At 49.9% G+C, this 13446-nt stretch overlaps 1 protein-coding gene across 3 annotated transcripts in view; it reads right to left on the bottom strand.

Moving 5' to 3' along the window:
- Positions 1-8578: 8578 nt before the first annotated feature.
- The window catches only part of NBAS (NBAS subunit of NRZ tethering complex), a 461789-nt gene continuing 456921 nt past the window's right edge, over positions 8579-13446 (bottom strand). For all 3 annotated transcript variants that reach the window (XM_070069748.1, XM_070069749.1, XM_070069750.1), the window contains one exon: positions 8579-8978. In XM_070069748.1, coding sequence (XP_069925849.1) covers positions 8703-8978 — 276 coding nt within the window. In that variant the 3' untranslated portion in view covers positions 8579-8702. The remainder of the gene's footprint in view (positions 8979-13446) is intronic.

The raw sequence follows: 13446 nt of genomic DNA, 5'->3' as shown, positions 1-13446 counted from the left end.
TCTAAAAGTGAGAAAGGTCGCAGGGTGAGAGAGGCCCCCTGATGCCAGCCTCGCCTGCGGTTACACAGCGAGGAAATGGCAGGGCCCCTGCGAGCTGGATCCGTCCACCCCAACCAGCCTGCCACCTGGCAAACAACAGAACGTGCAACTCTCCCGTTCCCCCTGCCTGGGCTTCAGCTGCTTCGTCCCTGTTGCTACTGAAAGGAGGTTTAGGTCAGGGCAGCTGCCAGGCCCCAGCTCCCCACACCCCTCTCCTGCCTCCTGCAGCGCCGGAGACCTGACCAGCAGAGGCAGCTCCAGAGTTACCAGGGCACACGGCAGAGAAGGCCCCCTCTGCTCTTCGGTGGCCGAGCCGTGAAGATGTGCCTGGGACTCGGCACTGTGTGCCGTGCCACCAGGAGAAGCCCATCTGCATGAGTGACTGCAGCTGGCAGCCAGAGAAGAGACCGCTGCTTAGGGACAAGACAGGGACTCGGCGGTGTCTGAGCCCCCCGATCCTGCGTCCCCAGAGGCTCCCTGCACCCTGCCCTGCCGTGGCCGCTTGTGTGCTCTGTCAGTGGCACCCATGGTCTCCCACTTCCCACACTGTCCAAGGCTTGGTGCTGCGGTGACCTCTGCACCCTCCTCCCAGGAAGCTCCCATCCCACCGCTCCTGGGAACCCACAGGAGCACAGAAGGATCCCGCGGTTTGTCACTTAGTCACTCCGGTCCCCGGCCTTAGTGAACCTGCTTCTCTGCAGACACCATCGCCACCCAATTCCTTTGTGCTCTTCCTGTACCTCTAACCCAGTGTGGATCTGCCTGTCTTTCCACAGGAGCTCAGAGTCGGAGGCTTGCAGCAGCCCCACCCTGACGAATCAGCCCAGGGCGCCTGAATTGAAGCAGCCGCCCCACTTTGGGTTTACACTGCTCGACCTCCACGCCAGGTGCGAACTCCTGCTGCTGAGGCCCTGAGAGTCCACAGCCCAGCTCTGTGTCAGGGATTTAATCACAGCCTCACCGGGGCACACGTGTGCGTTCCAGAGCCCAGAATGTGTCCTCTAGTGCAGCTTGTCTTAGGACCCGTAACATTTGGAATAAAGGAAGACTGGGGACAATAAGATGTTAAGATGCTTGCCACGGCTCCAAAAAATGCACATCCCGCAGACACACGATGGGATGACACTCCATGTTAAAAAGCAGGGGATTCTGACTACAGGATGACACTCCATGTTAAAAAGCAGGGGATTCTGACTACAGGATGACACTCCATGTTAAAAAGGAGGGGGTTCTGACTACAATGTGGGTGCAACTTGAGGACATTAAGTGAAGGAAGCAAGTGGCAAAAAGACAAATGCTGCATGCTTGCACGTGCGCAAGCTGGGTAGAGCAGGCAGATTCGGAGAGGAAAGGAGGACGGTGGCTGCCAGGGTTTGGGGGTCTGAGTCTGACAGACCCTCTCAGTTCTGCCACCTACAGATGTGTGTGATTTGCAGATACTGTTTGACCTCTGTGAGCCTCACCAGGCTTCCAGAATGCATTTTAAAAATTCAGCAAAAGAGCTATTTTGAAGATTACTTGTAAAGAATGTTGCATGTTACATAAAAAAAAAAATCGCCTCCAACCCAAACATGAGGTAAAAGCTTTGATTATTATGCTAAGCAGCTTAACTTGTAGACCATGGAGAGCTATTACAGGGCTTGAAGTTGAGGGATGATGGCAGTAGATACCTGCTTGAAAGATACAGCTCTGGTGGCTGCAGGGAGGGCCCTAGAGAGGGACTTGGAGGACAGACAGGGAAGCGTGGGGTGTCAGAGAAGACAGGGGCCTTACCCCAGGAGAGAAGGCACCCCAGGAGAGAAGCAGCACCCAGCGAGAAAGGCGTGGGTCAAGGCACTGTGGGTGGCAGATGAGAGAGGCTGGGCTCAGTGACATTCAAGCAAGACGCTCTGCAGAGGGGCGGGCTTGGGGAATACAGCAGACAGGCGGGGAGTGGGGAAGGAGGTGTATCAGAGCTCCTGAAAGAAGGAATTTCATACAACTAAAGCTGCTATCCCTGGAAACAGCAGCTTTGTGAGACACCCTTCAGGGAGGATGACCAACTGCGGGACTCAGCAAGGAGTGCCTGATAGTCCCCATGCGGGCGGGTGGGCGGATGGGCAGCTGCACCAGGGAATCCTGCAAGGCTGCTGCAATTTGCATGTCTGATTTCCTGCTCTCTCAGAAGGGGATCCCCAGCTGACCAATCCCTTCCCAGTTACTATCTAGGGAGAGTTTGGGACATTTACTGGTTGAACTCTGACCAAAGTCTCTAAGCATAGGGAGAGCTGGAATTTCAGCCAGTAGGGTGAGGTCGCCTGTAACCAGCAGGCCTTTATCCTATGTGAGAACATCCCTTCTCTAAACTCCTACTTTAATAAGCTAACATGACAGGGTTCAGAGAGCTGCTTTTGCCTACTAGAACCTGGGAACACATTGCCTACTAGAACCAGAAAGCTTCTGTCCCATACTGGGAGACACTGGTTGCTGGCCCTCTGGCTATGGTCAGTCCCCTTGATCAGTGTGCCCAGAGAGCCAGGATTCTCCAGGAGTCCAGTGTCATGCAGACGTCAGGCTTTGGAACCAGATTCATAGGAACTCCAATCTGGACGCTTCCATTTAGGGAGATCATAGTCAAGTTATTGAACCCCTCCCAGAGTTGGTTTTCTACCATATAAAGGGGGGATAAGTTCTACTTCCTTTGCTGTTATGATTTGTACATTAAGTACCCTGCACACATCCAGTGCTCAATATATTGTACCTTATGTTCATTGCTAATCCTAACAAAGAGAACAAAGGTCTTCTGGTGAAAGCAAGGAGTTGTAAACGAGCAACAAGCAAGAGTACCGGGTGGCGGGAGGACACCTTTTCCTAACTCCTGGGAAGAGGGAAGTTGCAAACTGCAGGTCTAACGGACAAAGGGAGATGAAGGAAGAAGGCAGGAAACAGAGAGCTCGGAGATGTTGTTAATGACGTGGAAGAGAATGTTGAGTGATGGAACACAGACATAAGCCTCAGCCAATTTAGGGTGTGAGATGGGACTGTTATCCCTGCCGTCTTTCAAGAGATCAGTCGCATCTCACACCCTGTATTGTCCCCCCCCCCCCAACTCCCTGCATTCTTCCCAGGGTTGGAAGCCCGGGGACCAAACCTGAAGAACCAGTATGTAGAAGCTCATCTCCGCCTACTGCCCCCCACCCCTCCGCTAGCCCACCTAAGATACAAAAAGGCCCAGCCCGCTGGGATCTGGGTCTCTGCACGTGTTTGGTCTGTGAACATACCGGCAGTTGGTCGACCTCTGTGAGCTTACTTTCTCTGAATAAATTCCATCTGGCTGCAAGTTTGTATTCTGTCTCCTCTCTGTTCTGCGCCCCTCTTGGTGCCACATGTGAGGAGGCACCGATCTGCACTCCTTTCCTGACACTGAGTATCCAGAAGAGAGTTGATCCCTTTGCTAACAGGGAAGCTGGGAGAGTTCCCAGAGGGCTTCTGTCCCAGCGACAGGCAGGATGGCTTCCACAGCTGAGCCCGGGCCATTCGACCTCTGGCCTGCAGCTCTGCCACCGGACAGGGGACCTCGAAGTGGCAGGAGGGGTCCACGCAGTTGAGCCACAGAAGCTGTCCTCAGACAGTGGGCATGTGTCCAAGTCTCCTGAGTTGCCAGCCAAGTGGAGCCTCCCTTGCACAAAGACAGAATCGAGTGTCCCGAGCTCCTGTCCTCAGCCCGGCCAGGTGTAGGGAGGTGTCCCTGGCAATTCAAGTGCCTAAAGAGAGAAGCAGAGCTCCCAAGGCAGACTGGGAAGTCACCTTGGGGTTTAGAGACTGCTCTGGCCCACATCGTGTACAGGCAGTCAAGGCCAACTCTTGCCAGCCACCTTCTCCCAGTTTGCCTTTCCTCCCGCAGCTCCTCTAACCCTGACACTCCCCTTCCCATCACTCCAGCACCAGAGGGAGACCCCCTGCTGACCTACGGCTGCACAGCAATGGAGGCAACAGAGGCAGAGAAAGCCGGGAGTGCAGGTGCCCAAGGCCATGAGCTGGCCAGGCTGACTCTCCACCCAGACCCCTGCCTGCCTCCTGTGCCATGACCCCCCAACCACAGGCCTGCTACTGTCAAGACAACACTGATTTCCTCCGCTTTTTCCTTTTCCATAGCTCCTGCAGGGTAACCCCCAGCATCAGAGCCCCCCAGGTCAGCTACATGACAGATCCCGCGGTTTCCCGCTCCACCTGAACACTGCTCATGGCCCTGGTTTCTGAAATCTGCCTCTTGTGCCTGCAGTCAGTCTTCCAGGACCCCAACAGCCAGCAGCCTAACTCGCAGCAAAGCCGGAGCTTGCTTTTTCATTTTACCAGCAATATGACGTGGGTGATTCTTGGCTCAGAGCTCTGAGCAGGTTGCAGCTCTAAAGCTCTCAAGTGTGCAGTGTCAGTCTCAACTCTAAGACCTCTGGGTTCACTAGAACAATAAGAAACCAAGCCTTCCTTCTATCTGCCACTGGTGGAGAGAAAACCTGAGACAGGTACTCAAACAGGAAGCCTCCTTTTCTTCCTTTCAAGCCCAGGCACACCCATTAGTCTATTTTCCTACTTTCTCTTTGTACAAGCCATCTGCACTTGATAATGAGTTTGGAGTTATTAAGAAGAGATATTGAATCCCCAGCTGGTGGAGCTAAATGAGAGTGTAGGGCCGCTGCATTTACAGTTAACCAGAGAAAAATGCAGCTCTCTCCAGAGAATAGTGCGAACTTGCATTTGAATGCTCTCCAGGTACATTTATCATAATGAGTTTTCTTTCCAAAAAGATAAAACCCACTTTTTCAAAGTGAGGGGGGAACCAACATGTCCTGCACCGCAGGCTGCGGCTATTCAGACCCAGGGAACTGAGCAAGCGGAGTCCGGGAAACCACCTCGACCCCAGATCTAAATTTAGCTGCAGGTCAAATAAGCGATGGGACTTTCAGTTCTTTTTAAACTGTTTTCCAAGCCAGCTCCTGCACACGAGGGCCACATGAGGCAAAGAGCCCTAGGGTTAACAGATCACTTCCAGAGCCTTCCCCTTTCCCAGCAAACTTCCCAGAGAGAAAGGGAGTGTGGCCAACAAGAAACGAGAAGCCAATGACACAGATTCAGCCCAGTGTCACTCAGACCTCCAAGCCTGTATGTTGATTTAATCCATCAGTGTCGGGAGGGTGCGGTGCTCAGGCATCTGTATGTGTTAGAGTCTCAGGTGACTCTAACAAGCAGCTGTGGTGGAGGACCACTGTCCAGATGACCTTCGAAGTGGACTGAAAGTTACTTATTCACTTTAGAAGTATTTGGCCCCTCCTTATTTGAGTAAACTGATAACATAATAGTGACTGTCCACAAAAAGAAAAAAATTGTAATGGGGGTCGAATTTATGTGCATCTCTGGGGAAAGCTGGGGTACTAGGGGCAGCCTGAAGACCTCTGGATATTGAGAAATGGGGGCATTTGGACGTTGCAGTATCACAACTCCTGAAGGGAGAGAGGATGAAGTGTTCCCCACCTTTGCGAAGGCTGGGATGTCAGCAGGCAGTTGGGCAACGTCAAAGATGCCATGAGGGCATCAGTTTGTGACAGAAGGGAGGGATGGAAAACAGAGTGTCGTTCAAACACCCTCTGGGAGAGCTGTGCAGGTCCGCAGCAGAGGGATCTATTCTCCACACTGACTCGGGTTAACCTGACGCTGCTGCCCTGGGGGAGTTCTGAGCCGGATCGCCTGAGTGTGCATCACAGTTCTGTTACTTACTAGCTGTGTGACCTTGAGAGAAGTACGGATGCATCAGTGACCCAGTAAGGAATTATTAACGGATGGGAAAACAGGCGCAGGCAATGAAGTGTCCTCTCTGAAAATCTCACGGCGTTCTCACCTGGTCACCTAATACCAAAGGCTCACTCCCTACACCAGCTTACCCTTGGGTCGGCTTCCCAGGAAGGAAGGCCGGAGAATCTGAGAACGAGGGAGGGTTAGTGCAGCCCTTTTTTGTTCTGCTTTGTTTTTTCAAAGAGAAAGCTTTGTAGTAACTGACAGGAAAGTTTTATAAGAAAGAAAACATGCTATCTTCTTCATGTAACATTTATGGTTAATGTTCTAAATGCCAACAACAAAGATCAACTCTGTGTTCTAGAGTATTTATGGCATTGATATGAATCTTGAGTGAGTGAATTCTTGGGCTTTTTGCTCCTTACTTTGTCTGCAAAAAACAAACTGCCGAAACCAGGAAATTTGGTTTCTGACAGCAAGGATACAAGTCAAAGCAATGCAGTTTATATTAGAGTCCCTTCTTCATAATCTTGGTGGAGTGAGCTGCATGGGTAACGTGGAGACCAACAACTGACTGTTGCCCTTGAGCAAGTCACTCCACTCTCTGGGTCTCAGATTGCTCATCTATAAAGCCTGGGGTTTCACCAACTGAGTTTAAGGCCTCTGATGCTACAATTAAGAAGACATCTCTGGGGGCTGGCGCTGTGGCGTAGCAGGTAAAGCCACAGCCTGCAGTGCCGACATCCCATATGGGCACTGGTTTGAGGCCCAGTTGCTCCATTTCCGATCCAGTTCTCTGTTATGGCCTAGGAAAGCAGTAGAGGATGGCTCAAGTCCTTGGGCCCCTGCACCTGCATGGGAAGACCTGGACGAGGGTATTGGCTCCCGGCTTCAGATCGGCACAGCTCTGGCTGTTGCGGCCGATTGGGGAGTGAACCAGCAGACGGAAGACTTCTCTCTCTGCCTCTCCTTCTCTCTTTAACTCTTTCAAATAAATAAATCTTAAAAAAAAAAAAAAAAAAAAAAAATCTCTGGAAGGATCCCATCAAAATGGATTGTGTGACCATGGAATCACACTTACCTTATGTTTCATTCACAGTGGGAGTTAGCTGTAAGGTTAGGGAAAACCCAAGTTACTGGTGGGTGTGCATCCTAGGAGGGCTGATCAATACCAGTGACTACAGGTGCACCATGAACACGTAAGGCATTTAGTGTGTGAGTCTGTCTGAACAGACAAACCTAATTTGGGAGAACATGCTGCCCTCTTTCCTCTTAAGTATGTCAGAGGCTTGGGCAAGCCATTTCCGAATTCTAGGTGCTGAAGCTGAGCAACGTACTTACTCCTGGAGTAGACCAGTGGTTGAGATTCAGGCTACAAAGCTATGATGCAGTAAGTCTCCTACAAAGATGACCACAACACTCTTGTCTGAAGACTCTGTAGTTACATCTAGAACAGGACAAGCAAAGTAAGGCTGGTGATCATCACAGACCGGCAGAGGAGGTGACATGGAGAGTGGACCCAAGCAGCTGTCTGCACTGTATTGGCGGGAGTGGAGGGATATGAAGACTGGGCTGCATCCAAGTGCTATTTGTCTAAGACCCACAGGAAGCCTTGTTACACTCAGCCTGCTGGTTTTGACACAGCAATAAGGAAACTAACCACAAGGTCAGTTATCAATTCACTTAAACCTATTAAAAAGTATTTTTTATATGCTGTCATCTATCTACCTAGACTCAACTTTGATGTTACTACACAACACTCTCCCTTCCTCCAAATTACTTCTCTGGGATACAGGTAATTACTGTACCTGGGTGCCTCTGGTGGCCCCCTAGTCACCTGCAGGCATGGGTGCTCTTACACCACACCCCCATCACCCTATCGCTGCCTGGACGTCTCTAGGGCTTGGATTTGCTGTGAGACTCAAAAGAGCTAAGTCTAGCGCACCCAGCCAGAGCCTCCACCTTTAAGCACACGCCCTTCTGCCCTGTAAGCCAGAGCAGCAATGAGGCATCAGGGTCCTGATCCTTCCAGAGAGGAACGTTCCTGCCAACACTGGTTCTCCTATGGGCACTGATATTCACACTCTTGCTATGAGTAGCTTTATGCAAATTAGTGAACCCCAATATGTCACTCCTGTCTGTGACAAGCGTACAGGCTAGCTCTGTTATCCACTCACCTGCCTAGACAGCCATCCAGACAGGCAAATGTATCAGCCTCATCAAGCTGCTGCTGGTCCACTGTGAAGGCCTCCATCTCCACTAGGTTTCACCTGTTGGTACTGATCACTTGTGGCCTTACCAAAATTCACACACTGGGACACTAGCAAGGAGGAAGAGAATTCAGATTTTTTGGGTCCCTGTTGTGAATCTAACAGAACCTCACACACACAACCTGACAAAACATTCAACCACTTTGTGAGATGAATAATACACCCTTACTTTTATACACCATAGTCTAAGGTTCAGAGGGGGGTGGGATAATTTGCCCAAGATCACAGAGGTAACTTGAGACTCGAATCCAAGTCTGTCCTTCCTCCACCTAAGGGCACCTGCACAACCACCAGCCATCACACATTCTCCCTTTCTCACCCAGTCCTACCCACCACCACCCAATCTTCTAAACTGCAGTATTTGACAGTTTATTAATTGAATTCTATCCAGAAAGGGTATTTTAAAAGAAAAGCAACACAGGAACAAAAGAGCCAGTCAATAAGGAAGCATGTTAACCTGTCAGTATATGAGAAATCCAAAGTTGAAAAAATGAGTCTGCTCATCATTTACGTACAGCTTTATTGCAGTTTGTTGGAACCACCGAGAACAGTCAGCAGGTAGACACGTTGCTTCTGGGAGCAGCGTTCAGCTCCAGACGCGCTTTTCCTCCCAGGAACATGCGCGGCTCACACCCAGTGCTGTCCGGCACTGAGGGCCACGCTGAAAGTTCTCAAGGCTGGATGAGTCCCCCTCACGGCCAGAAGCAGTGACCCGGCTTCGGCTTGATGGCCGGCCTCCTGCAGGTGTCTGGCCAGCTCCTCTGCATCCCAGCGCCCTTGCTGCAGACTGGCCAAGAGGTGGTCAATGATGTGCGGATAGAAGGGAGTGGAGATGCACTTCACCATCAGTTTGGCATCCAGGAGCAGGGAAAGTAGTTCTTGGTCACAGTTTGAATCATTCACCTTTAAGGAATAAGACAGGCAAAACATCAGAGGGCATCTGCTTAGCCTCCTCTCCCCCAGACTCATCACTGTCTACTGGGCTGCGATGTGTTGCCTTTTCCTCTCCATCATCAAACACACTTCTGTCCAGGTTTAAAAGCATCTGCTCCAAAAAGTGGATGTAAGGTGTGAGCATCTCTGGGGTCACAGACATGCAGGACAGACAAGGTTTCCTCTGGACATTAGGTGACAAGCCATGTACCAAGAAGCCTGTTTGGATCACCGCTACAGCTACCAGATACTCAGCTCCAGACACGGTGGTGCTAAACACTGTACAGGTATGACTCATGCCTTCCCAACTCAAGCCTGTGAAACCGGCTCCTTTACCTCTCAGTTCTACCGTAAGGAAGCCAAGGTGTGAGAATCTGGTTGAACACTGAAGTCATAAATTGTTGGGCCAGAATCTGAGTTTGGGTCAGTCTTGACTGAAAAGCCAGTACTCGTAACCACCACATTGCCACGTCATTTGTCATTTCACTGTGGTCTATATTCTTTAACCCCAAATCTCTCTTGAATGTAGATCCACATGAAACAAAATTCTTTCCAAAATAAGACAACCTTTATTCTAATCCACTGAGAAAAGAATGTGTCCTGCAACTCAGTTACATAATAGGAGTAGCAACAGTGGGCTTGCGCTGGTCTTGTCCCACTCTCTCTCTCTGAGGCTCAGCACCAACTGCACGACTTTAAAAAGCCTTTATAGGCTCCTTTAGCTTGCATATCCTCTATTCTTTCCTTCTCCCTGGTCTTATCTTCATGTCTATGTGTGCTTTTCCATGGTTTGGATATCTTATTTAGATTTTTTATTTTATAAAATTGTCCATGTTTTTGTAAGAAATCAAGTCAATACTCATACCAAAATTCAGAGCTTCTCATCTACATTGAGTTGTGACAAAACTGCTTCATGACAGGCTCTTCCTAATGTCACTATGTATTTTTAATAATTTGATTGTAGGAACCTTAGAAATAATGTGGCATTTCAAAGCTAATTAATGTTTAGACCAGTGATACCTTACAATTGTACATGATGCTCTCTTCCCGCCTGTTCTCTGGCAAAGATGAGAAGGCCAATTGTGTTTTTGGCTGCAAGAATTTAAACAGAAGGGCCTGGTGTTGTAGCACAGCTGGTTGGAATGCTACTTGCAATGCCAGCATCCCACATGAGTGTCAGTTCAAGTACTGGCTGCTCCACTTTTGATCCTACTCCCTGCTAATGCACCTGAGAAAGCAGCAGAGGATGGCCCAAGTAGTTGAGCTCCTGCCACCCACATGGGATACCTGAATGGAGTTCTAGGATCCTGGTTTTGGTCTGGCCCACCCCCAGCCAATGCAGCCATTTGGGAAGTAAACTAATAGATGCAAGATATCTCCCTCTATCTCCTTTTCTCTTTGTAACTCTGCACTGCAAATAAAATAAATGTTTAAAAAAATAATTTAAGCAGAAGTACTGAGAATAAAAGTTACTACTCATGGGGCAGGGATAGCAGTTAAGATGTTGTTGAGATGCCCGCATCCCATCAGAATGTCTGGTTCAAGAACTGGGTCTGTTCCCAACTCCAGCTTCCCACTAATGTGTCTCCGGGAGGCAGGAGGTGACAGCTCAAGTAGTCAGATCGATGTGGGGAACCTGAATTGAAGCCCTGGCTCTTGGTTGCAGCCTGTCCCAGCCCTGGGGCAGTGGATTCAGTCAATGGATGGGAGATTTCTCTCTCAAATAATTTTTTTTCCAAAGTTACTTCTGACTTGCAGATAGTATAATTCCTACAATCCAGGAATCATTCAAAACCCAACAGAAACATCGGCTTTCAATGCCATCTTCTTGGTGACATTGTTAATCCTCCTGGCCAAACTGATACCGCCTTCCATCAGTCTCAAGAGTACGCATGTGTAACGAGCCCAATGGATGTCTCTTCAGGCAGTACTGTAGTGATTTTATCTCTCTCTCCTCTGTCAGACTAAGAGAATCTGAAGGAAACGAAACTTATCATTTCTCTATTTCAGCATCCAGTTTAGTCACCATTTGTTACATGGCTGAACGAACCTATGTGGGGAGCAATCCGGACTGGACTGAGTTACTGGAATTAAGACTTATTCTATGCATCTGCTCTCCCACAATATGGCGCTGGGAGAGAAGTAAACAGCTTCTACACAGCTGCCTCCAGTTCAGCTAATAAACTGTAGGACTTGCTCCTGATTGGAGGAGAGCAGCGTACTCGGCGTGTGGGCAGCCGAGTTAGGATTGGCAGAGGAGGACTATAAAGGAGGAGAGAGACGGCATGCACCAGGAACACCTAAGGGGAACATCTAGCTGAAGGAACACCTGTGCAGCCCCCGAGAAAGCCGGCCGGCGGTGTGCCGCTCCCCTGCAGAAGTGGGGAATGTGGCCAGGGGGAACTGCCCTTCCACGGAGGTGGAAGGGATAGTAGCCAACCCGGGAAGAACCAGCAGCAAACCCGGGGAGGGCCGAGCAGACGAAAGAACAGCACAGGGTCCTGTGTCGTTCCTCCATGAAGAGGGGGAGCGACAACCTACATTATTAAACTTTGTCACGTTTTGGTAAATGGCACAAGTACACGATGATGGCTGTGTCACTGCAGAGAATAGGAACAGAGCTAGACCTGTCCTGAACTGAGGTGGCTCCCAGCCTCCCTCAGAGTCTTCTTTCTATGGACACAGGCATACGCAACTCACCTACTTCGGTCCCAGGAAGACACTTTGCTGAACTCAATTTTGTTTTGTTTTAAAAACTAGGTGGGAAAAATAGCAACTGATGCAAAATTCCAGCTTTCCCGATTAAAGAGGCACAGAGCTTTCAGTACTCCCCATTGGCACCGCCCAGGAGTTCTGCGTGCTTTGTTCCAGGAACACAAGAATGGCCATCCCACAGAGCCCTGCCCTCCCTAAGTGTCTGCTGCTCACCTCCCATTTTCCAGGGCTTTGCAGGGCACATCCTGGCCAAGCTTTCAGACAGTTTCTCGATGAGATCAAAGTCACCCATGGAATGCCATGTGGCTATGTCAGGAGCCTCGCCTCTCACTACTTGACTTGCTCAGGGTTTGCTCCCCCAGAACGTGGTCTCCTCAAGAGCAGAGACCTGGCCGCCTCAGCTCACCCAAATCCTCCACGACCAGAATGGGGTGTCTAGCCACCAGGTGTGTGCACGGTGCTAAGGCAGCCTACAAAGCTAGCACATGAGGTAAGGGATCTGAAGCCTCCTTTGGCTCTGAATATGAATGTGGGTGCAACTGTGTAATGAGGGCAAACAGTGCCAGTTTGCAAGTGACCGTGTCAGAGTCCAGTTGTCTCCATTTTTCTTCTTTTTGATCAAAACTAAAGATTCCAAAAAAGCTCACACTATGTACCAGAGAAATGGGATCGTCTTACCACAGGCTAGGAACAACAGGCTTCGAGGGGCAAATACAAGAGTGAATGGAGAACAGCGAAGTGTGTGTTCTTTCCCTCGGTACTGCCGCCTCCTCCTGCACTCACAGATGCACACCCACACCCACACACCCAAACATGCACGTGTGAGGCATCTGAGTTAGTGTCTGTGTTGCTATTTTAGTTTGCCCAGGAGAAATGAAGCCTCGTTGCACCCAAGCCTTCAGCAGAGAACAGAGTGCACACCAGCATGCCACAGGCCAGTGAGAGAACACACGGATAAGAGGCTCAGAATCCAAACACTGCACATAGTACTTCTTTGCTGCCCCAGGTGAGTTCTCAAGGCTGGGAAATCTTTATTATTCTTTCCCTTTTCTCACTAATCCTCTCTCTGGGGTCTGACAGCCTCCAAGAAAGGAAATGATGGATTCTTCCCGCTGGAGGGAGACGGTTCTGTCCAAGCGCATGGCTGCTGCTGCTCTCACTCCCTCCTTGCTTTCTGCAGTGCAGCGACATCCTTCAGGGCCAGGGCTAGCGAGGTGTGCTCAGCATCCCAGAGAGAGAGAGGGCAGGGTTTCTCAGACTTTCTGCAGGGTTCTGGCTCTTTGCAAGAAAAATGCTGCCTAGACAATTAGTCTGTGCACAATTGGGACCAAACAGAGAATGAAAGACTAAAGAAAGTGATGGTCTTGGTAATATTAGCCAGTTCAACAACTGTATTTTAAAGGAAACAGGTCTGAGGGTCAGAGAAGGAATAGAGAGGCCAAGATCACAGGAGAGCCAAGATGCTTCTGCCCACACATGGCACTGGCTGTGCCGGGACACTCAGGTCACAGCAAGTCCTGACCGCAGGCACAGCAGAGTGCTCTGTGTCCCAAAGCATTCTCAGGCACTGTGCCGCTATTTCTACCTTGCTGGGGTGCAGTGTAATCTGTTAACCTCCAGTTGTCTCCGCTTTTCTTCTTTTTGACTAAAAGCTCACACTATGTACCAGAGAAATGGGGTCGGTCTTAGTAGTCGTTACTCATTATAACCCACTTACTTTTCC

Source organism: Oryctolagus cuniculus, chromosome 2 (assembly GCF_964237555.1).
Source record: "Oryctolagus cuniculus chromosome 2, mOryCun1.1, whole genome shotgun sequence".
NCBI lineage: Eukaryota > Metazoa > Chordata > Mammalia > Lagomorpha > Leporidae > Oryctolagus > Oryctolagus cuniculus.
Note: the sequence above shows the minus strand (reverse complement) of the source record. Positions and strands in the feature narration are given on the sequence as shown.